At 41.2% G+C, this 21588-nt stretch overlaps 1 protein-coding gene across 4 annotated transcripts in view; it reads left to right on the top strand.

Moving 5' to 3' along the window:
* Positions 1-21588, top strand: part of ANKRD27 (ankyrin repeat domain 27) — a 76317-nt gene that overhangs the window by 51084 nt on the left and 3645 nt on the right. For 3 of the 4 annotated variants that reach the window (XM_075008492.1, XM_075008490.1, XM_075008491.1), the window contains 7 exons: positions 5433-5552; positions 7241-7438; positions 14007-14126; positions 14741-14902; positions 17647-17755; positions 19268-19349; positions 19792-19864. In XM_075008492.1, the coding sequence (XP_074864593.1) occupies positions 5433-5552; positions 7241-7438; positions 14007-14126; positions 14741-14902; positions 17647-17755; positions 19268-19349; positions 19792-19864 (864 nt within the window). The remainder of the gene's footprint in view (positions 1-5432; positions 5553-7240; positions 7439-14006; positions 14127-14740; positions 14903-17646; positions 17756-19267; positions 19350-19791; positions 19865-21588) is intronic. The other variant, XM_075008493.1, reaches the window with a different exon arrangement.

Below are 21588 nucleotides of genomic sequence, written 5' to 3'. Positions count from 1 at the left end.
GAGACATAAATTCAGATCTCTGCATTAGCACTTTGAAAGCTCCAATGTGGGGTTTATATATGTGATGGGGTGCTTGTATTGTTCTGTGACTGTATAGAGTTGGAGAGGTAAGGCCTGCAATGTGAGGACCGTGCAGATTCAGATTTTCTGGGATATTGAGAATTGTCTTTGGACATGTACAGATACATTGGGCAGTAAAACCTCACTAATCTGCTCTTCTGAAGATACATATGACCCAGGAGAAATTCTCAGCTTTTGCCATTTACTCCAGTTTAGAGAGCTGACATCTGAGTTGTGAAGAGCAGAGTAAAGGTGCAGTCATACTCTGCAGGGGACATTTGGAAGGACAACATATCCCTTTTCTGTCTCTATCTCCCTGAAACTGTTTCTCTCAGTGCTCCTTACAGCTGCTTCTGCCAGGGTCGGGTGCAAGGCAGGCGGCTCGCTGAACCACCATGGGGATGACACAGAGACCTTGATGACATCTGCAGGATTGAATTGAGTGAGTGAAAGGAGAGAAGCCTATAGAGAAACTGCCTCTCTACCTTCCTTTTCAGCACCAGCTCGGAGAACCAGTGGCTGTGCACTCCTGCTGCATCAAGCCCAGCTATGGACTCCAGTAAAGATGCTCCTGTTTCTGTCTTCAGTTGGTGGGAGGTATCCCCCCTGCATCTTATGTTACTGCTCACTGGAAGGTACATGGCAGGTCTGTGAGAGACTCTCTCCCTCAGCAGTAAGGCAGTAACCTTCATGTTCATGTGTACCTGAAGGGGGTTTCAGCATTGGAGCAGTACACAGGCATTTGCTGTCTTGTAAATCCTGCTGCCTGAGAGGGGAGGAGCAAGATGGCATGTTTTGAAGCCTTGTTCTCTGCATGCTATTGTAATCTTGCAGCTACTAGATGGGTTCCTCTCCATTCCTGTGGGCAGCCCCTGAAGAGCTCATAATCCTTATACAGTCATACCCTGAGATATGCCCATTCGGGCTACGAGACTTCACATTTATGAGCAGCTTGGTTTAAAACCACAACTTCACCTTACGAGGCATTTCTTCGAATTTATGAGTGCCTCAGTGGGACGCGGACACCCTGTGGTGGGAGAAGGGCCGCGGCTCCAGGCAAGGCTGCCTGCAGCCTTTACCTGTGGCTGGTCTGGGTCTCCACCTTGGTGCTGCAGCAGTGGCACACCCCGCTCCAGCCAGCGGCCGCGGGCTCCCAAGCACTCCTGGGAGACATGGCTGCTGGGCACGCAGCCCATCCCGGCCCCGCCCCTGCTGCTCACCCCCTGGGTGGCTAGGGGGCTGCTGCCGCCCACCCTGCACAGATGTGCCTCAGGTGCCACTTGCCGCCTGCCTGCGGTTTCCCAGAGCCCCCAGCCCAGCCTACCTGTGGCTGGTCTGCGTCTCCGACTCCACGCTGCAGCGGCGTGCCCCAGCCCAGTTGGCAGCAGTGGGCTCCCAGGTGCTCCTGGGAGACATGGCTGCTGGGCACGCAGCCCATCCCGGCCCCGCCCCTGCCGCTCACTCCCCACGTGACTAGAGGGCTGCTGCCGCCTGCCCTGCACAGCTGTGCCTCGGCCGCTGCCAGTGGGGCCTCTCTGTCACGCAGCCCCGCACGAGTCCCCAGCCCTGCACGTAGCTACCCGGCTTTGCGCCCCCCTCCCAGGCACTCTTTGATTTCCATTTCCCTGTCCCTGCACCTGGGATAGCCCCCAGGCTCTGCTCCCCAAGTTGCACTACAAGGAGGACTTTTCGGAGTTTTGCAGTTGTATACATAGTTGGTGTCTGTTGCATTGAGTTCTCCTCTCAGAGTACTCATGGTTTGATAGTTGATAGCAGTGATAATCTCATGCATCATGTCCCCTAAAATGAAGAAAGTGCAAAAAAAAAACCAAGTAATGAGCTAGAAAAGCCAAAAAAGGACAGAAAAACCATACCTCTAATTGTAAAATAGGATGTGAAAAAGCGTATCCATGAAGGACAGCGTAACAAAGATGTGATGCAGGCACTCCATTTATCTTTGTCTACTGTGCGTACTATCTACATGCAAAAGGAAAAAATATTGAAAGCTGCTGAGACTGCTGTTGGTGGTGCAAGTTTAACAACGTTGTCTTTGAGTAGGCACCCCATTTTGCAGAAACTTGAGACACTTTTGTTGCAATAGATAGAGAATTCAGTGAAACGCCACATGACTCTTAGCTTTCTTCTCATAAGAGAAAAAGCACTATCATTGTTTGAGCAATTAAAGGCACAGGCAATTGAGGAGGGTGATGAGATGGCCAAGGATTTGAACTTTAAAGGCAGTAATGGATGGTTCAGCCATTTCAGGAAGAGGGGACTCTTGCATAGCCTCAAGGTTACAGGTGAGGCAGCATCCACCGATTTTGCAGCAGGCAGTGCTTTTCCTGAAAAGCTGACAAAAATTATCCAAGAAGGCAGCTACGTTAACAAGCAGATTTTCAACATGGACGCGACTGGCTTGTTTTGGAAGTGAATGATGTCTCATACCTACAGCTCCAGAGACAAAAAGCAAGCCAAAGGACATAAAGCCTCTAAAGACAGGATAATATTGTTGCTTGGTGCCAACACTGAGGGCAACGTAAAGGTCAAACCTTTGCTCGTACACCATTTGGAAAATCTGTGGGCTTTGAAAGGTATCAATAAGATAAGCCTACCAGTGATTTGGCGTTCAAATAGAAGTGAATGGGTGACCAACAAGTGTTTCTAGACTACTGCAGAGTTACTTTTGTCCTTTTGTTGAAAAATATTGCAAAGACAATAACCTAGACGACAAAGCACTTTTAATTGTTGACAATGCTCTAGGCCATCCAGCAACAATTCTTGATTACGGTAGCGATGTTCAGGTTGTATTTTTACCTCCAAACACATCTTTGAAATAGGCGATGGACCAAGGTGTCATTGCTACATTTAAGACGTATTATATGCAGCTTGTGATGAAGTATCTCGTTGATGGTTTGGACAAGAGTGACACGGTGATGGTCAGGGAATTATGGAAAAATTACAACATAAAAATGGCCATTGAAAACATAGCAACTGCTTGGGACAAAGTGACAGTGAACACTACGAATGCAGTTTGGAAAAAACTTCTTCCTGTGGCTGTGCATGGTTTTCAAGGTTTTGAATCCGTGAACAAGATGATCTATGATGACATTGTACAGCTGGCAGCGAAAGCAGGTTTTGATGAGGTCGACATTGAAGATGTGCAAGAGGTATTGGAATCCCACTCTGAAGACCTGATGGATGATGAGCTAATTCAATGAGAAGAAGAACGTTTGAAGGAGGAGGCTGAATGTTTGAAAGAAGGGAAATTCAGCAAAGAGGAAGAACCAGTAAAAGAATTTGGCACAAAACAGTTACGCAATTTGTTCTATTGATAGTGCTTGTGCTTTGTTGGACGAAAACTAGAGCAATTTGGAAAGAGCTCGGAAAGCTAAAATTCTCAGGAGAGAATTGATTGAATGTTACAAACAACTGTATGATAGAAAGGTGCGAGAAGGCAAGCAGACAAGTATTTTATCATTTTTTCTTCCAGCCACCCCTGCTACTGCTGGTACTTTTGCCACTTCTGAGCCTCAACCATCAACCTCTGGCATCTCTCGTTCTCCCATTGCAATGGAAGAGGAAGAGGAAGACGATGACATTGACGATCCAGAAATTATGGAGTGTGAAGAACTCAGCCACTCTTCATCCTCCTCACCTTTGCCTTCGTTTTCTACTCCATTCACACCAGTGCCACCATCACCAACCCACGAACAACAGTGACTCTCCTCGCAGTCCCCCTCACCTCATCTTATTGCCTTTCCACATGATGTCAACTTGTTCCCTGAGTGTGATATCATTTGCTTTGTTTTCATTGATTTCTTTTGTCTTTACTGTTCTGTTCTTTTTTTGCATTCAAGGTTGAATTACATAAACATTGAGTATCATACGTACGTTTTGTTTGTGAGCGTAGTCTTAAGTGTACAGTGTGTAATAGGTATGAAAGCAGGTTAACAGCCATATTATAGAGTAATTAATGAAGGGAAAGTGCCTTGTTAGGTTGTGTTATGATAACTAATGTTAACTATTGAAGTAATTGTGTTCATTTTAATAGGATTTGGTGGTGTTTTAGCAAAAATGGGTGTACATTTTGGGGCTCAGGAATGCATAAAATTTTTTCCCATTGAAATTTATGGTAATTATGTTTTCGACAGGAATTCACCCTAAGAGGAGTTTTTCAGGAGTGAATTACCCTCGTAAGGCGGGGGAAGACTGTACCCTGAATCAGCTGGAGGGGAATCACACCAGTCCCCTTACCTTTCTTTCAGGCTGTTCTTGAGTGCTTGGGTGAGACCAAGAATAACAAGATACTCTGCCCACTTTGACCCAGTCCTGACATCTGGAGAGTGGTTAATTTGTTTGGCACTACTGTGAGACTAGGAAGACTGGATTTAATTCGCTCCTTGGCCATAGACTAGCTTTCTGGTCTTGAGCAAGTGACTTAATCTCTTAGTACTTCAGTCCCCCATCTGTAAATGGGGCTAATAGCATTGCCCTTCCTCTCAGGTGTTGTAAGGATAAATATGTTAAAAGGCTGTGAGGAACTCAGACACTACAATAATAGGTGCCATAGAAGTATCTGAATACAATTATGTGTACTCTACAAATGTCATTGGTCCACAATGGGTTAATGAGATTCTCTGTAAACAACCAAAAAATAAATACTTCATAGTGCTTTTGTTACTTACAACCACATGTGACATTAACGTTCAGTGAAGATTAACTATGTCTGAAGAGGTGGGTCTGTCCCATAAAAGCTCACCTAATAAATTATTTTGTTAGTCTTGAAAGTGCTACTTGAATGCTTTTTTGTTTTGAAACTATGTGCAATATTATTGTGTAGAGTGTGTTCAGTGGAAATGTCTCTTACAAATGAAGGGATCATATTACTTAGACAAAAACTTGGGCTGCTCTTACAGGTTCATGAAATGCATCAGGTCATGAGAAGTTACAGCGCTGAGGGGAATATTTATCACACCTGAACAGTTTGTATGTTGGTTAAATGTCATCATCCTTGGCACTTTAATACTTTTAAAAGCAAATACTGAACAAAGAATCACATTGACATGAACTAGCACAAACCTTGGTCTAATCTTCAGCAATCCAAGCTAAAAGGATTTGAAAGGGTTTCAACAGAGGTGAAGGCTCAAGTCTTGATTAGGCAGTAGGAAGTCATTTATAATTTACTTCATTGTTATCTGGTGAACTGCTGCTGGCTGCCTCGTCAACTGTAATGTTAATTTTTAAAATTTGGCCTGCACAGAGGTAGCTTGTTCACGCTCTCCAATTTATTCACTGTTTGTGAAATAACGTTTGTCATTATAAGGAGATAGTCCTACTTTACATTGCCCAAAATTTCTTTCCTTTTGTTCCAGGTTCGCTATCTTTTGGAATGGATAGAGGAAGAGGAAGAAGTCGAGGAAGCAACTGGTACAGTGAAGCCAGAGCTCTGTCACCCTTTATGCCAGTGCTCAAAATGTGAGCCAGCACAAAAGGTTGGAATTTTTCTGTTCTACAGGCAGAATAACTTTTGCATTTCTATAGTTAGGTTTTCTTTAGCCCAGGGAAATAATGTTCCTATTCTCCTGCACAGCGGCATCTCTGCTCACAAGAGGCTTGTGATTAAATGTGCACAGCCCTTAATAGAGGTTATCACCTTATGAGATGAATTTGTACTTGATAATCAGGCTGTGGAAAGGATTGGGACAGAGGAGTTTACTTTATTTTGTATCTGATCTTTCACACAAAAACTGTATCTAAAACATCAGAGCCAAATAAAATTATGAAGAACACATATTTTGGGTCTTCTTTGTGGAAATAAGAACTGGTCGTAGTCTAAAGAAAATAGAATGCTGATTATTTGTATCTGAGAAGGAAAATGGTTTATTGTGACTGAGTATTGGAGTCTCTTGCTTACTGAAACAAGGGCTTTGAGACAATTTAGTTCAACTAATTAGTAACAGTGGAATGACTACCTGGCTCTTGAATAAAAACACATTTGTTAAGCAGCCTTGCAAGTAGCCTGCACACGCGTGTGCACACGACTATGTACAGGAGTTAAGAAAAGAATGTCAAAGGTTTACTACCGTTGTCCTAGAAGACTGGTGTATGAATGCAGATCAATACAGTTTAGCAGAGCTGCAGAATTCAATTTCCTCAAAATGTGTGGTTTCCAAAAGACCATAGCAATTGTTAGTATTCCTTCTATTGGTGCAATGGATTGTTTCCACAGAACTGGAATTAATTGTAGCTGTAGTCTTCAAAAACAGGACATCATAGCAGGGAATTAGATTAAGCCTACAGCCACGCTACTGTGGAAGATCGACCCTCCTAGGGTCGACCTTCCAAAGTTTCATTTCATGCGTGTGTAAAACAGCATTTTCTGGGGTCAAAGTTGACCCTGGAATGCCTTGCAAGCGATGAGGATTAAAGAAGGTTGACAGGAGAAACACTCCCTTTGACCTTCCGTGTAGACAGACATTGAAGTCAACCACCAATAAGTTGATTTTAGTTTTGCAGTTGGCGTAGCTGAAATTGTGTATCGGCTGTTGATTTGTATGTCTAGTGCCGACATAGCCTAAGTAATATCTGTCTCTAACAATGCAGACTGTGTTCACTTCTGTAGTAAGTGTGTAAAACAAATGTGATGTATAACCTTAACTCCTACCAGTCATACCAGACTGTGTCCCACTAGAGATAACGAATGCAAGTGTGGATCTCTTAGATCCCATGTCAAACTCAACAGTTCTCAGTTCCTGCTAATAAAAAAAATAAATAAATAAATCTTTTTCTGAAATTTCTCTGTAGTAGCCCTATCTTGTTTAAGAAAGGGAAAAATAAGACAATTATGCACCACAAGTGCTCAGAGCCAGTTCTAGGAGTTGGGGAGCAGGATGGTAATTCCCGAGGTGCCAGATATTCAGGTGCCATTTGGTTTTTTTGCTCCCATCCTATTGGCTGACTGGGGACAGGGGATTTGCTTGATTAGATTTCAATTCCTGTGCCATGCAGTTGCTTGTCTTCACCAGGTATTTCACTGAAGGCCTAACATGAGACTGTCTGTGAGAGTTTGTATTGTCCATCTGCCTTTTTCATGTTTACTTTTGAGTTATTTAACTGATCTTTAGTCAGTAGAAAGTGTTTGTGATCAGTTTTCTGTGTTTTTTTTTCCTTTTCCCAACAGAAGCTTGCAAGAATCCCTGCTAATGGACTTGGAGTAAATGTTACAAACCAGGATGGCTTTACACCACTTCATGTGGCGGCAATGCATGGGCATTCTGAATTAGTCTGCCTTTTATTGAAACATGGTGCTAATATCAGTGCAAAGAATGCTAACCAGGCAGTACCTCTTCATCTGGCATGTCAGCAAGGTCACTTTCAAGTAAGTGGTTCTCATCACAGATATAAGCATCACATCTAGATTTTATTAGGGCATGGGAGAGGGGTACTTGAGTAAGTGTCTGTTCATGGATGGAGGAGTTAGAAAAGGGATGAAAAGGGACAATACATAAATTCCAGTCCCTTCTCTTCATTCCAGAAAGTGAGATGGATGGTTCATGGTGGTAGGGCCCAGAGTATAACAGGTACTTCTTAGAGTTGTTCCTAGTACTGCTTTATGTTGAAGAAGCAGACTGGGCACAGTGGGACTTGGTCTGCTTGGAAAGGGACAAAGCCTCCTTCAGTAGCCTCAGAATGGACTGGGCAGAGCTAGCCCATGGGGTGAGTAAACTGGGGCAGAGGGGTCTGCCACTTGTGTTAGAGAGGGGACACAGAATGAATATTCTCTGTAGTTCTACTGAGGAGGAATAGTCCCAGATAATCAAATCTGAAGAAGCAGGTCTTATCTATGAAAGCTAATAAACGAATTTAAACAAAAAAGCAGTCAAGTAGCACTTTAAAGACTAACAAAATAATTTATTAGGTGAGCTTTCATGGGACAGACCCATTTCTTCAGACCATAGCCATACCAGAACAGACTCAATATTTAAGGCACAGAGAATGAAAAATAGTAATCAAGGTTGACAAATCAGAAACAAATTATCAAGGTGAGCAAATCAGAGAGTAGAGGGGCAGAAGGGGGAGGGGGGAGTCAAGAATTAGATTAAGCCAAGTATGCAAAAGAGCCCCTATAATGACCTAAAAAACTCCCATCCTGGTTCAAACCACATGTTAATGTGTCGAATTTGAATATAAAAGAGAGTTCAGCTGCCTCTCTTTCCAAAGTGTTTTGAAAATTCCTCTTCAGTAAGACTCAGACTTTTAAGTCATTAACAGAATGGCCCACTCTGTTAATATGCTGGCTGACAGGTTTGTGGACCAGGAGTGTTTTTGTCTCTTTTGTGCCCATTAACTCTTTGTCTAAGAGAGTTTGAAGTCTGTCCAATATACAAAGCATCTGGGCATTGTTGGCACATGATGGCATATATGATGTTAGTTGAGGAACATCAGAATGTGCCTGTGATTCTGTGAATAACCTGGACCTAACAGGACACTGCAGCATCCAGCAGTTCTTCCTAACAGGTCCAGGTTATTCACAGAATCATGGGCACATTCTCATGTTCCTCAACTAACATCATATATGCCACACACACATACAGCTATCAGAACATGTGTATAATTTCAAAACAGTTGAAGTCTGCCATATGGGCGTATATGTGTCCATCTTGTTCTCTTAGGGTGTGTCTGTGTACAGCACAAATACAGAAATGTCAGAGACAGTAAACTCTTTCATGTCCAGCAACCCTGGGTCTGGGAGGTTGCCCGCTATTCAAATATTCTGGATAAGAGAGAGGTAGCAATGCATAACACTAAAGAAAAACAAGATTAGATATTAAGAAACAAAAACGTATGCATAGTACTTTATTTACCAACAAGAGTAGTATTGTACACTATAAGCGTATACTATATTTGCTGTATTTGTTTGTATTTACTTTCACTATACTGTACTTATGGGAAAATGTAATTAAAGTTAACTTATGGTGAAAATACTGGTTATTTGAGAGTCCTGGATGATAGAATGCCAGATATGAAAGAATTTGCTGTATTCCAAGAGATTCTGGGATCTGAATGAGAGAGACATGGATGATTCTCTTTAAGTCACTAGGGCTGTGTCTACACGTGCCCCAAACTTCGAAATGGCCATGCAAATGGCCATTTCGAAGTTTACTAATGAAGCGCTGACATGCATATTCAGCGCTTCATTAGCATGCGGGCGGCAGCGGCGCTTCGAAATTGACGAGCCTTGCCGCCGCGCGGCGCGTCCAGACGGGGCTCCTTTTCGAAAGGACGCCACCTTCTTCGAAGTCCCCTTATTCCCATGAGCTCACGGGAATAAGGGGACTTCGAAGTAGGTGGCGTGCTTTCGAAAAGGAGCCCCGTCTGGACGCGCCGCGCAGCGGCAAGGCTCGTCAATTTCGAAGCGCCGCTGCCGCCCGCATGCTAATGAAGCGCTGAATATGCATGTCAGCGCTTCATTAGTAAACTTCGAAATGGCCATTTGCATGGCCATTTCGAAGTTTGGGGCACGTGTAGACGTAGCCTAGGACCCCAGTCTTTTATTTCCATTGGAGATAGTGGGAGTTCTGCTGTGGACTTCAGTTGGACACATGATCAGGTCCAAGAGTCTTTATATATCAGTTGGCAGCAATCAACATCATGAACTGAAAATTAGACCTCCTGTAGTGAAGGAAGCAGCCCTTTAGCCTGTTGAACCGATCTGCCATATACATTCCTTCAGTCCCCAAACTATGCTGACATTGAATCCTTACAACTCACGTTGTATACAGAGAGAAATAACTTTACATTTAAGTGAGATACATTGGGGTGCATTAAAAATTATCTGAGCCTCAGCAATTTAAAGTTCTCTATATAGGCAGCTGGACACTTCTCATTGCAAGGTTGTCTTTCCCCCAAATTAACTCATTCAAGAGAGCTTTTAGATTGAAAAGATTTCAGTTTTGTGGTTACTTTAGCCTCCCAAGCTCAGACACCTTTCTGATACCCATACTGTGGAGTAGACTTTTAGTGTGGTTTCCATGTACACTTTTGAGGCTGAAGTTGATTTAAGCAGATTTTAAAGCAGGGGTGGCTAACCTTTTTTCATTGGGAGTGGGGGGCCCATGGCAATTCTTTTTACATGTCCTGGGGAACAAACACAAAATAGACCCAAACCCAGCTCCCCACCCCAACTTAACCCGTCAGCCCCAAACCCAGGATTAACCTACCTGAGACATCAGCTCCATGCCCTGCCGCTGCTGCCCCCCGCTGCTCTGCCACTGCCGCCGCTGCCTCCTCAGTGTGGCTGCACAGCTTGCCCCAGCTCTCCTACTCCCCTACCCCACATGCAATGAAGTTGGCTCCCTGCCCTGCCAGGCTGAAATAATGGAACTCACTTTAATTGGGTTAATGGCCGGATCCCTTCTGCTAGCTGTTAAACCAATTAAATTGAGTTCCATTACTTCAGTGTAGCAGGGCAGACAGCCAGAGGAGTCAGTGGTGGCAGCGCCCAGAGTGGCAAATGGCTCCGTAAAGAGCCTTATGTGGCTCTGGAGCCTCTGGTTGCCGACCCTGCACACTACAGCTGGCTATGAAAATGGCACAGCTGATGGCTTCACAGGCCAGATGATAAGGCTCTGCAGGCCCAGTTGTCCACCCACGTTTTAAAGTCCTTTGAGCAGGGATGATGTCTTTGCATATCTTAGCATAGTCACCTAGCACAGCAGGAATCCAGTCCTGTTGGTGGAGAGAAAGGGAGAGGGCTTGGCCCTCTAGCAATATTACCAATGACATTCTCAGCCCAGAGTGAATATTTGTGATATCACTTACTAGAATAGATTTGTTTTGTTCTGGAATAGATGACCTTGACCCTGGTCTGTATCCCACTGAATTGTCACTGCTTACAGTGTTTCTCCTATGCTTTTTTTTATTATAATTGGTATGGACGTGTCAAGAATGACAAATTGAGCTTCAGAGTAATAGTTATAGTCTTCATAAAAGTAATAGTTAATACAGAATTTCATCTGTACCAGTCTCTCCAACGTGTGCTTAAAACAATAAACAAAAAAAAAACACTTAGTGTCAAACATGAGTACATCAAAACATTTTTAAGGTGAAAGAGTTCTTTTCATATCAGAACAAAACAAAACACTTCCATGGTGGTGGTCAGAACTTTGTTACCAAACAAGCAAAGCAGTTTTAGATGCGTCAGGTGGCGCTGCCAGCTAATATTTTACTTTCCAAAAGAAATGAGTGATTTTGGAAAGTAGACGAGGATTGCTAAGTCTGCTGCAGAGCAAAAATGAAATAAAGGTTTCTGTGTCTCTTAAAAAAAAACAAACAAAAAAACCTCTTGTCCACAGAAAACTCCCCTGAGAAAGAGAGCAATCCTCCCATGCTGCAGTAACCATTCCCTCAGTACTGAACTTGTTTATATATGGGCTTTTTCCTTCTTAATGGCCTGAAATTACTGTATAATGTAAATGCTGGCTCAGATGAAACCATTTAACATCAGACATGTTATAATAAATGTCTGGTGCAACCTGCTTTTCATAGGTATTTTTATTTATTTTAGACCTATTTCAACTCATGTTTAAAAGCTTCTGCTTTATGTTTAGATTTAAAAAGAAACAAACTTACTACCTATTGGCTAGCAGTAGAATTTCTGCTAACAGATCTCATGAAATTAGCCATGCTCAGAATGGAAGGGATACTATTTTAAATGGAAATTTTTTTCCCGCTCCATTTCATTGCCTGGCTTAGGCTCCTTTATGGCTGTATGCGTATACATTGGGTCATTTTTTTAATTTGTGGTGTGTTCCATTCTTCTCCTCCAAAGACACAAAATCAGTGAGTTCCTTTAACATGCATTTGCTGCTTTATTTGTAGATGGAATGTGGGCAGCATTGAACACACTTGAGTTTAGTTTTAACATAATATTGATCTAAGCATTGAAACTTCCTTCTCCCCATCAGAAAACTGTAGTCAGGTGGATCTTTTCCATCCAGTGGCATGTCGGTCTCCTGGGCTTTTAGAAGGGTTTCATCAGTTCCCTCTGCTGTTTACACACATAGCAAGAGCAGGGAGATGTCACTTCACAGAATCACAGAATCATAGGGCTGGAAGGGACCTCAGGAGGTCATGTAGTCCAGCCCCCTGCTTCAAGCAGGATCTACCCCTACTGAGTCATCCCAGCCAGGACCTTGTCCAGCTGGGACTTAAAAACCTCAAGGGATGGAGAATCCACCACCTCTAGGCAACGCATTCCAATGCTTCACCACCCGCCTGGTGAAGTAGTTTTTCCTAATATCTAACCTACACCTCTCCCTCTTCAACTTCTGACCATTACTCCTTGTTCTGCCATCTGACACCACTGAGAACAGCTTCTCACCCTCCTTTTTAGAACTCCCCTTCAGGAAGTTGAAGGCTGCTATTGAATCACCTCTAAGTCTTCTCTTCTGTAAACTAAACAAGCCCAAATCCCTCAGCCTATCCTCATAGGTCTTGTGCTCCAGACCTTGAAGCTCTGAGAGTTGTGATCAGTTCCCTGTTCAGCTTCAGGGTGATATGGGGATGTGGGAAGTACTGAAGGAGAAAAATAAGCTAGTTGAGGTGGGGGTGGGGAGGTGAGCGGGAGTGGATAAAGAGACTGATGTGAAGTAGACGATAAATGGAAGGGGGAAAATACTGGATGTGACAAAGCAGGTGGAAAAGAAAGAAACGGAGAAGGGGGTGAGAAATCAGAGAGAAATGGAAGACAAATTGAAAAGGTGGAGTGTGGAGAGGAGGCAAAGGCAGAACAGTGAAATTAAAATGGAGAGAACTTTAGAGAGAGAATACTAAATAAAATGTAAATAAGAAAAGTGGGAAAAGATGTCCATAACTTCTAAGTCAGGTTAGTTTTCTAGTGTTAACCCGTATAGTTCTCTGCCAATTATCCTTTCACTTCCAAATCTGCTGAGATAAGGATGCCAAGAGAACATTGCTGTGGAGCAATTGTGGTGTGTGCGTGTGTGTAATACACATGTCCCATAATGAGGCTATTTATGGTACTGACTATAGTGCTCTGCTGGGGAAAGTTTCAAATTAACTTTTTTTAACCTCTAAAGGCATACAAGTTGAAAAGAAAATAGGTAAAAAACTGTGCCTGATGGTCAGCAGGTGACCGGAAGAGAAACATCCTTTTGCTGCTTGTCAACCATAATGATTTCTGTGTCATCCAGTTACCAAGCAAAGCATCCAGATATCAGACTGAGAATAAAATATTTTAATTGTTTGCATTTTCTTTGATTGTTAAATTTGTATCGGCTTCTTTCAGGATTTCCGCCAGCCTGTTTATTTTAAAGGAAAGTAAATTGCATGCAGCATTCCTAGATTAGGTGGTTAAAATAACTAAACGTTCTTATCATGACCCATGGGAATTTGTCCAGAAATGTTCTGCTTTTTCCATCTATACGTGTTAATTCTCTGTAAACGTAACTTCCAAAAGTTGATTGGTAAATTTTGGTTCCTACATTTCTGACAGCCCCACTTTTATCAAGCCTGGTTTCCAAAAGAGCTGGACACCCAAAATCACTAGTCCCTTTTGAAAATGTATGCCCAAATAAGCCTGATTGGCACAGGTAATAAATCAGCCTTTAGAGTCTCTGTATAAGATGTTCCTTGCTGGCATTAAACCAAGTGGCAAAATACAGGAACACAGAGGGAGGGATACATAAGGTTCAAGAACTGTTCCTAGTTTGAACCAGTTTTCTCTGCATCAGTAGGACTCTCTTAAATTAAACCACTGGTGCTGAGTATCTGAAACACTTCAGCTGCAATTTATAGTTTCAGAAAATGTATTCCACTACAAGTGTCATTAATGGTGATGGAGTAACTGCAATGTTATTTTAACTCTATGATTCTGGTAACTTAACATTTTTTAAACTGGAACTTTAATCTCTCTCATCCAATAGGTAGTAAAGTGTCTAGTGGATTGCAATGCTAAACAAAATAAAAAAGATGTACATGGAAATACTCCCTTAATTTATGCATGCTTGAATGGCCAACATGAGATTGTTGCCTTGTTGTTAGAGGTAAGACTTTTTCACAGAAAAGGTTACATCCAAAATACTTTCTTTTGTGATATTTAAGATGGAACCTTGAATATTACATTTACCGAATACAAACCATTGGTCTTAATACAAGTAATGCACTTCTCCTTTGAAACTGCTTCAAAGCAAATTGAAAGCAGATCTGCATTGCTCCATATAACTCCATAACTTAAGGTGTTTTGCTTAGATAAATACTTCTGTAATGTAGTATATTATTTAACAGGTGTCTAGCTTTTCTGATCATGGTGTATATCATCAGATCACCAGATAACTGGTAACAAAGGCTCATAATACACCTAAAAGTATTTGCTTAAAAATTTCTCAGTCCTCACAATATGAGCTGATATGTAGCAGATACACATAAAATGAGATGAGTTGATTAAAGAAATTAAGAGGGAATTGAGGGAATTATTACTATTGAATTTATTTTGGAAATTGACACTTTCCATGTATAACTGTAAAGTTTCAAATTGGCTGTTTTGGTATAGAAATCCGTGTGCTTTTTAAAAAGAGACAGAGGATGGTAGTGTGCTGCCTCTAGATGATGCTATTTTTTCCTTATAACGTTTAATTTAAATTTTTATTTTTCCTTCCAGCATGGGGCCTCCGTTAACCTTTCAAACAGCAAGGGAAATACAGCACTGCATGAGGCTGTGATAGGAAAACATGACATTGTGGTAGAACTGTTACTTCAGAATGGTGCTTCAAACTATGTTAGGAACAAAATGCAGTGTACACCTCTGGACTGTGCTGAGCTGGTAGGTGAAGAAAGTCCACTTCTATTATTAGTTGTTCCAGTTTAGCTTGTTCTAAACTCCAGTGCTAATCTCCTAGGAAGAAAATGGAATCATATAGGTTTGTCACATAATAATTTCCAGCCAAACGTAAGCCAGGATTGTCAGGTATGTTGTTAATTTAAAATGATAGGAGGGGTTAGAAATCCTGATGTCCAAAAAAGCTGTAATGCTCATGGATGTCTCTTTTTTTTTTTTTTTTTAACATCTTACAATCTCATTTTTCTCCTTCCCTGTCAGTTTTGTTTTTACCACAAATCTGTTGAGAATTTCCAGCTGAACAAAATTTCTGTTAGAACAGCCACATTTGAGTTCTGAAGTATCAGTTCAGCTGTGTTTCCAGAGGACTGGTAATGGCCTCATTTTGGTTCTTTTAATTCCATGTACCTGCAGCAGAATTGTCAGGGTAAAATAGCATGTACCACAAAGAACTGCATTGCAAACGTATTGGTAAAAGCAAACTAGAATTAGGGTATCCATCCCTGTTAGCTCTTAAAGAGCAACTGCCATTGATTCCCTAATGAAATCCACATACAGCAAAACATGCCATCAGGGAGGGAAAATACAAAACAAAACATGCTTGAGCAAAAGAGGATGGACACTTTAGGTATATGCATACCAAGTAATTCTCTGACTTAAATTATCTCTGGATGAACTTCATGGCTGAGTGAGTCACAACAGTCTGAAGGATCATATTATTGAATACTAGAATTCTTTAGCCTCCCTTTAGGAGAAGCCTTGCTTGGTTTATTTCTCAATTGAGCATATACTAAAAAGAAGAAGAAAATAGTCTGGAAGCAGCATAAACACAGACAGATGTAAACTTTAGATGATAATTCAGGCTTGGAATAGCAGAAGGGGAGGAAAGAAGTCCATTGAGGGAAGCTGGATGCTTTCTGCTACAGATGATAGTGAGGCAGATTGTTCAAAGGAATACAGCTCTTCAGAGTGTTTTTTTTCTCCTGTCATATATTTCCATAATCCATTGTCAGGGAGAACGATTATCAGAGGGGTAGCCATGTTAGTTTTTATCTGCAAAACCAACAGGAAATCCTGTGGCACCTGCTAGATTAATAGATTTATTTGAGCATATTTGTGGGCAAAACCTACTTCATCAGATGCATGTAGGGACAACAATGTTTTATACTCCCTCTTGAGTACATACCCCTAGCTTGGCTTCCTTCTCTTCACTGTTACCCAGTCACTTGGATCTCTAGATTTCTGTGCCCTGTGTTAGTGTCGGTAAATACAATAGGCCTAATTGTATTGGGCACCTGCAACAGTCTTTCCTGTGGGAGCCTATGACCAGTGGCCAGTTAAAGTGATCCCAAAACGACTTCTTCAGAACAAATGTATTTTTTATTTACCAAAAGCACACGCAAAAATAAAAGGGTTAAAAAACTAAAAGTCTGTATGCATCTGTTCTCACCTAAACTCTATCCTTTCCTTACCAATTCTGGGAAGCCCTGCTTAGCTTGACTGTGTGTGTTCTGGGAACAGCAAAGTTCTGCTGAAGCTTCTCTCTCTTGTCCCTGAGCCACCTGCTGCCCTGCCCCTATTGCCTCTCTAGGGCTACAGCCCCACAGTCCAGTTATTTTGAGATAACAGCCATTTAAAAATAACTTTGCTGTCTTCTACACTATGCACGTGCTATTTCAAAATAAATTCAAAATAGGAGGTGTGTTATTTTGAAATTTGGTAAACTTCACTGCAGGCAGAATAGTGCCTATTTCAAAATAACTATTTGAAATAGGTGCTTTTAAGACTTGGGGTAGTACATATTTTGAAATAAGCTAGTCTGTTTTAACAGCGTCTATTTCAAAATAGGCGATGTGTGTGCAGACTGTTTTTGTGAGTAGCAACCTTATTTCGAAATAGCTATTCCGGAATAGGTGATTTCGAAATAAGGCTGCTGTGTAGCCGTAGCCTATGTGAGGGCTTTAATGGTTTAGTGTCTCTTTGATCTTAGGTTCTGGCCTCGGGGGAGGTGCTGAAGGCTCTGTTACTTCCAATGGACCAGAGCACTCTGGGAATTTACTAGGCTGTTCCTCTAATTATTGCTTAGGTAATGCTTTAGAAACTGGGAGAATATTGGAATTTTCTAATTGACTGTGAGTGATGGGAATCCCACTTAAATAATGTTCAGTTAAATGTGCAGCTCTAACTTCTCCACTGAGAAATAGGAATAAATGCTCCAAAATATTAAATTAAATGGGATTATTGCAATGTGATGGTCACTCTGCTTTCAGCTTTGTGCTGTATAAGATCCCCTTAGGCAAGTGGTATAGCCCTAAAGGGCACTGCTGCCTGGCTCTTATTACTTCTATTATTTATTCCTAAATTAGATGAACCCATAAATTACCCAGTTTAAAGCAGCAGTCTGTAGAATTGGTAACTTTCATATTTTCCAAATTTGAAATATCTTAATGGGAGGACACTTATGGGTAACACCAACTGTTAGCTCTCCAGTTTGGAATAAAAGAGATTGTGGGACACTGGGTGAATTTCTCCTTCTATTTAAACCTGATATTAAAATATTCATGTAAATGTAGGTTTGCATTCATAAAGGTGCATATCATGCTGTTCATTGGTAGTCATTTTATCTGAAAATGATAAACCAGCACTTATTTCAATTGACTGTTGGAACCCTAATGTGTATTGATGTTTTCTTTGTTTTAATAATGGTGAAAACTGAAACTCTTGTTAAGAATTCAAATATCATGAAGTTGTTACAAACTGCACCAAGCAATGCATCAACATCAGCAGAGGGAGAAGAAACAGACTATCAGCATGTTACTGTCAAGATCAGGAAAAAAGGTATGCATCACAAGTTTACTAGTACAAATAGAAGAGATTTGGGGATGAATTTGTGTTAGATCAGATATTCTTTATGATTTATTTCATACATACTGTAACTTTAAGGAAGAATCAGCTGTGTCACATACTGTTTATTACATACAACACCTCAGCTTACTACAACTAAAAAGATTGGAGGAGGGAAAGTAATTTGGCTGTTAAGTTTACCTTGTGCATTTGATGTTACTTATGTAACTTTCATAGTCTTTTCTGGGGAGTGAGTTTCTTTCACATGCACTAACACTGAAGAGACATTTAACAGGTGGGAAAATGTGTCAGTAGAAGCACCACAACTGTTAAATGTCTCTTCTGTTTTAGTGGGTGCTTAAAACAATGTTGGGAGCTAACTAGAATCTATGGTACATAATGCCCTTGCTTACCTGTCTTGGGAACTTTGTTTTCGTGACAGTGGTCACCAGCCCAAGAGCACATTTTTGAAGGTAGAATGTGTTACTAAGAGCAGCCTCTTAACATGCCATGAGTTCAACTGCGTTACACCAATGCTTTACTTAACAGTGGGATTTCAGATCAGGCAGTAGGTCTGATGACGACAATAATTAAATGAAGCTGAGTCACTACTTAAAAACTTTGGCCAACCTGCAAACTTAGGTGAGCTCTTACAAATGATTATAGCCATTTTATGACATCTTTTTATTAAGGAAGATGGTAGATATTTGCTACGTCTACACTTAGAGAAAACTTCGAAATGATGGCCATCCTAATGGCCATTTCAAAGAATACTTATGAGGTCCTGAAATGCATAAGGGGATTTCGAAGCTGGTGGGGTCCTTTCGAAAAGGACCCTCGTCTGGACAAGCTGCACGGGAGCAAAAAGTGGCAATTTCAAAGTGCTGCAGCCCACAGTATGCTAATGAGGTGCTGAATATGCATTTTAACGTCTCATTAGTATTCTTCCAAATGGCCATTAGCATGGCCATTTCAAAGTTTTCTCTAAGTGCAGACATGACCATTTTGTACCTTAACACAAGAGAGAATTGTCCTGATGTGAGAGATAGAAATGCTACTTTCAGGAATTATGATGAAAATTTCATAGAACAGCAAGAAGGCCATGACACAATAAATCAGAATAGCACATGTGGCATTTTGGAATTTTGTGGCAGTTCTTCATCAGCTGAGTCAAACTTGGAACATTTGAACTGAAGTCCTTGAATTCCAGAACTGTTTTCACATAGTTTAACAAAATGCTCTTATGAGGCTGGGACGGTCATGCTTATCTGATCAGGGCAATGTTTTTTATTTTTGCAACTTAAAATGGCTTACAGTGTCCAGTAAGAAGAAAATGTGACTTGTGCAGATGATTTCTAGTATACTTTTTAATGTGATTTTAAAAATTAAGTTAAGCAGATATCACTTTTTCATTCAAAGTTGTTCTCACTTGATTCTAAAATATGAGTTGAAATTCAATTTCTCACCTCCCTTCTCTCCCCCCCGCCTTTTTTTTTGAACTGGTAGTAAATGTTAAACTTCCTGAGACAGCAGATGATCCTATCAGCCGACGACTTGAACTCGTACAATCAATCAACAGATTTAACAAGTAAGCATAGAAACCTCCTTGGAAATACCACTGACATTATTTCCCAACAAATAAAAAACATAACTTTTTAAATAAAGAACAAGCATATTGCATACTCCAGATAAAATCAGCTTTGGCTGGCTTATTCAAAGTAGCGTAAAGGATAATACAACACATTCCTCATTAATTTTAATGTTTAGCAAAATCATCTAAACTGCTCTGAAAATGTCCTCCAAGCAGTGTTTCACTGAGATATTTGAAAACTGTTGTTTTTAATGTACCGAATATGGATTTTTTGTGTGTTTTTTAATATGAACACAGTTCAGATACCAGATCTTTGTACGTTATTGAAATGTTGCCATCTTGTGGCTGATGACACTACAAGATGATGTTGCAGAGAGACTGCAACTAAAGGTATGTTGCTCTGTAGTTAGTTCTAATGCTTTCAAATATATATTTTTAGATCAAAGTATTTACGGAGAACAATAACAAGAGATAAAAGTGTCCCTAATTTTGATGACGAATTATTGCATCAGGTAGGAGAAATGTTTGAATTCTTTGTAATGCACTTTTATTTGCTTCTACACTTATGAAGTCCTCATGCCAGTCCTTAAATTTCTTCCTGTTTAGTCCCCGGCTGCAGGATCCATCTGTCTGTTGTCCATGTCATGCCCAGAGCAATCTGGGATATACACCAAGCTTTAGAGGGCCAGGGCATTTGACGAAAGAGCTGTAGTCAAATGGAAATTCAATTGACATTATTGGGTTTTTTAGGGATTTTTTTTTAAGTAGATTGATTGAGAATCCTGGAAAGGATTGTCGAGGTGGTGTCTTTGGTGTTGGGAGCAAGATGGCTCTTATAAGCACTAAGGTGCCCATTGTTAGGGAGGGACTGTTTCCAAATAATTAAGGCAGCAAACTGGGTGTTGGAACTCCTGCCTTGCATTCCCAGCTCTGCCACGGATTTCTTTTGTGCCTTTGGGCAAGGCTGAAGCCATCCACCTTTGTTTCCCCACCTGTAAAATGGAAGAATACTTTTCTGCTTCAGAAGTTCTGAGGTGTTGTAAAGCACATTGAGATACTCAGATGAAGATGCTCAATATGTTATTGCTCCTAACTAATACTAACTATTATAAGTCAACAACTTAATAGTGAGATTTTGGATTTTTTGGTTGTGCATCAGACAGTAGGTCATACCAAGACGTGTTGTATATTGTTTTCTACATTTGCCACATTGGTCTGTTAAAGCATTATTATTTTAGTACAACTTTGAAGTCTAAATTATTAGAGTAGTTAAAATTTTGGAGATGCCCATTCTGAAACTTTTGGAAGGTTTCGGTAATCAGGACTATTTTTAGTTATTCTTACTTATTGAACATATATAATTCATTTGCCTGGACTTTCCTGTGTGATTTTAATTACTTTAACTGTAAAGTAACCAGGGTGTGAAAAACAGTAACATAACCAAGATGGGAAAGAGCAGGCCTAAGAAGGGGTAATTAAAATAGTTAAAGATGCAGTGACTAAAAGGGAGAGTTTTCCAAGTGATTGTTCATGTGCATTCCAATGTAGGTGTGTGTGTAGGTGTGTGCTCAGTTGCCAGAAATTTCTTCCCCTAGCTGGTAGCTGTGTGGTCAGAGCAGTGCCACCTGGAGTAGTGCTGGTATAGTGCCCAGTATAGGCACTGCTCACCCACCCCTGCTAAGTTCCTTCTTGCTGTGGTGTTGGTTGTTGGAACTCCTCAATGCTAGTGCAAACAATCCTCTTAGTTACCTGATAGCTCTTAGATCTGTATCTGTAAATAGTTCTAATTAAGCGTTAAGAGTTCAAATAGTTCTGTTGCTATTGGTTAGTGTTGATCATCTAGCCCCAAGTAGGGAGGTTGTTCTCCTTCCTTAAGGCCTGGGCACTGGGACATGCCGAGGTTGCCAGGCTTAAGTCTGCATCGAGTGTGGGAAGTGCATGCCAAAAATTGATCCTCATTCACTCAGCTTGGACTGTCTGGGCAAGAGTGACCAGAAAGACCGCTGACTGATGTGTGAAACCTTCAAGCCAAAGACCTTGAAAGATAGGGCTCAACACTTTAAAGTCCTGTTGATAGAGGCAGCCCTTCAGCCTGAGAAACCCCTTCCACAGGGCCAAGCACATCTATCTTGGTGCAGAGTGCACCGGAATTGAGCTTGGCAATGACACTGACAAAAGAGAAGGGAACCTGGCACCATAGTGAAGGGTTGGTAGCTCAACCTTTTTGAAGACAATT

The sequence above is a fragment of the Carettochelys insculpta genome, chromosome 14 (assembly GCF_033958435.1).
Source record: "Carettochelys insculpta isolate YL-2023 chromosome 14, ASM3395843v1, whole genome shotgun sequence".
Classification (NCBI taxonomy): domain Eukaryota; kingdom Metazoa; phylum Chordata; order Testudines; family Carettochelyidae; genus Carettochelys; species Carettochelys insculpta.
This window is presented reverse-complemented; position numbering and strand designations above follow the sequence as displayed.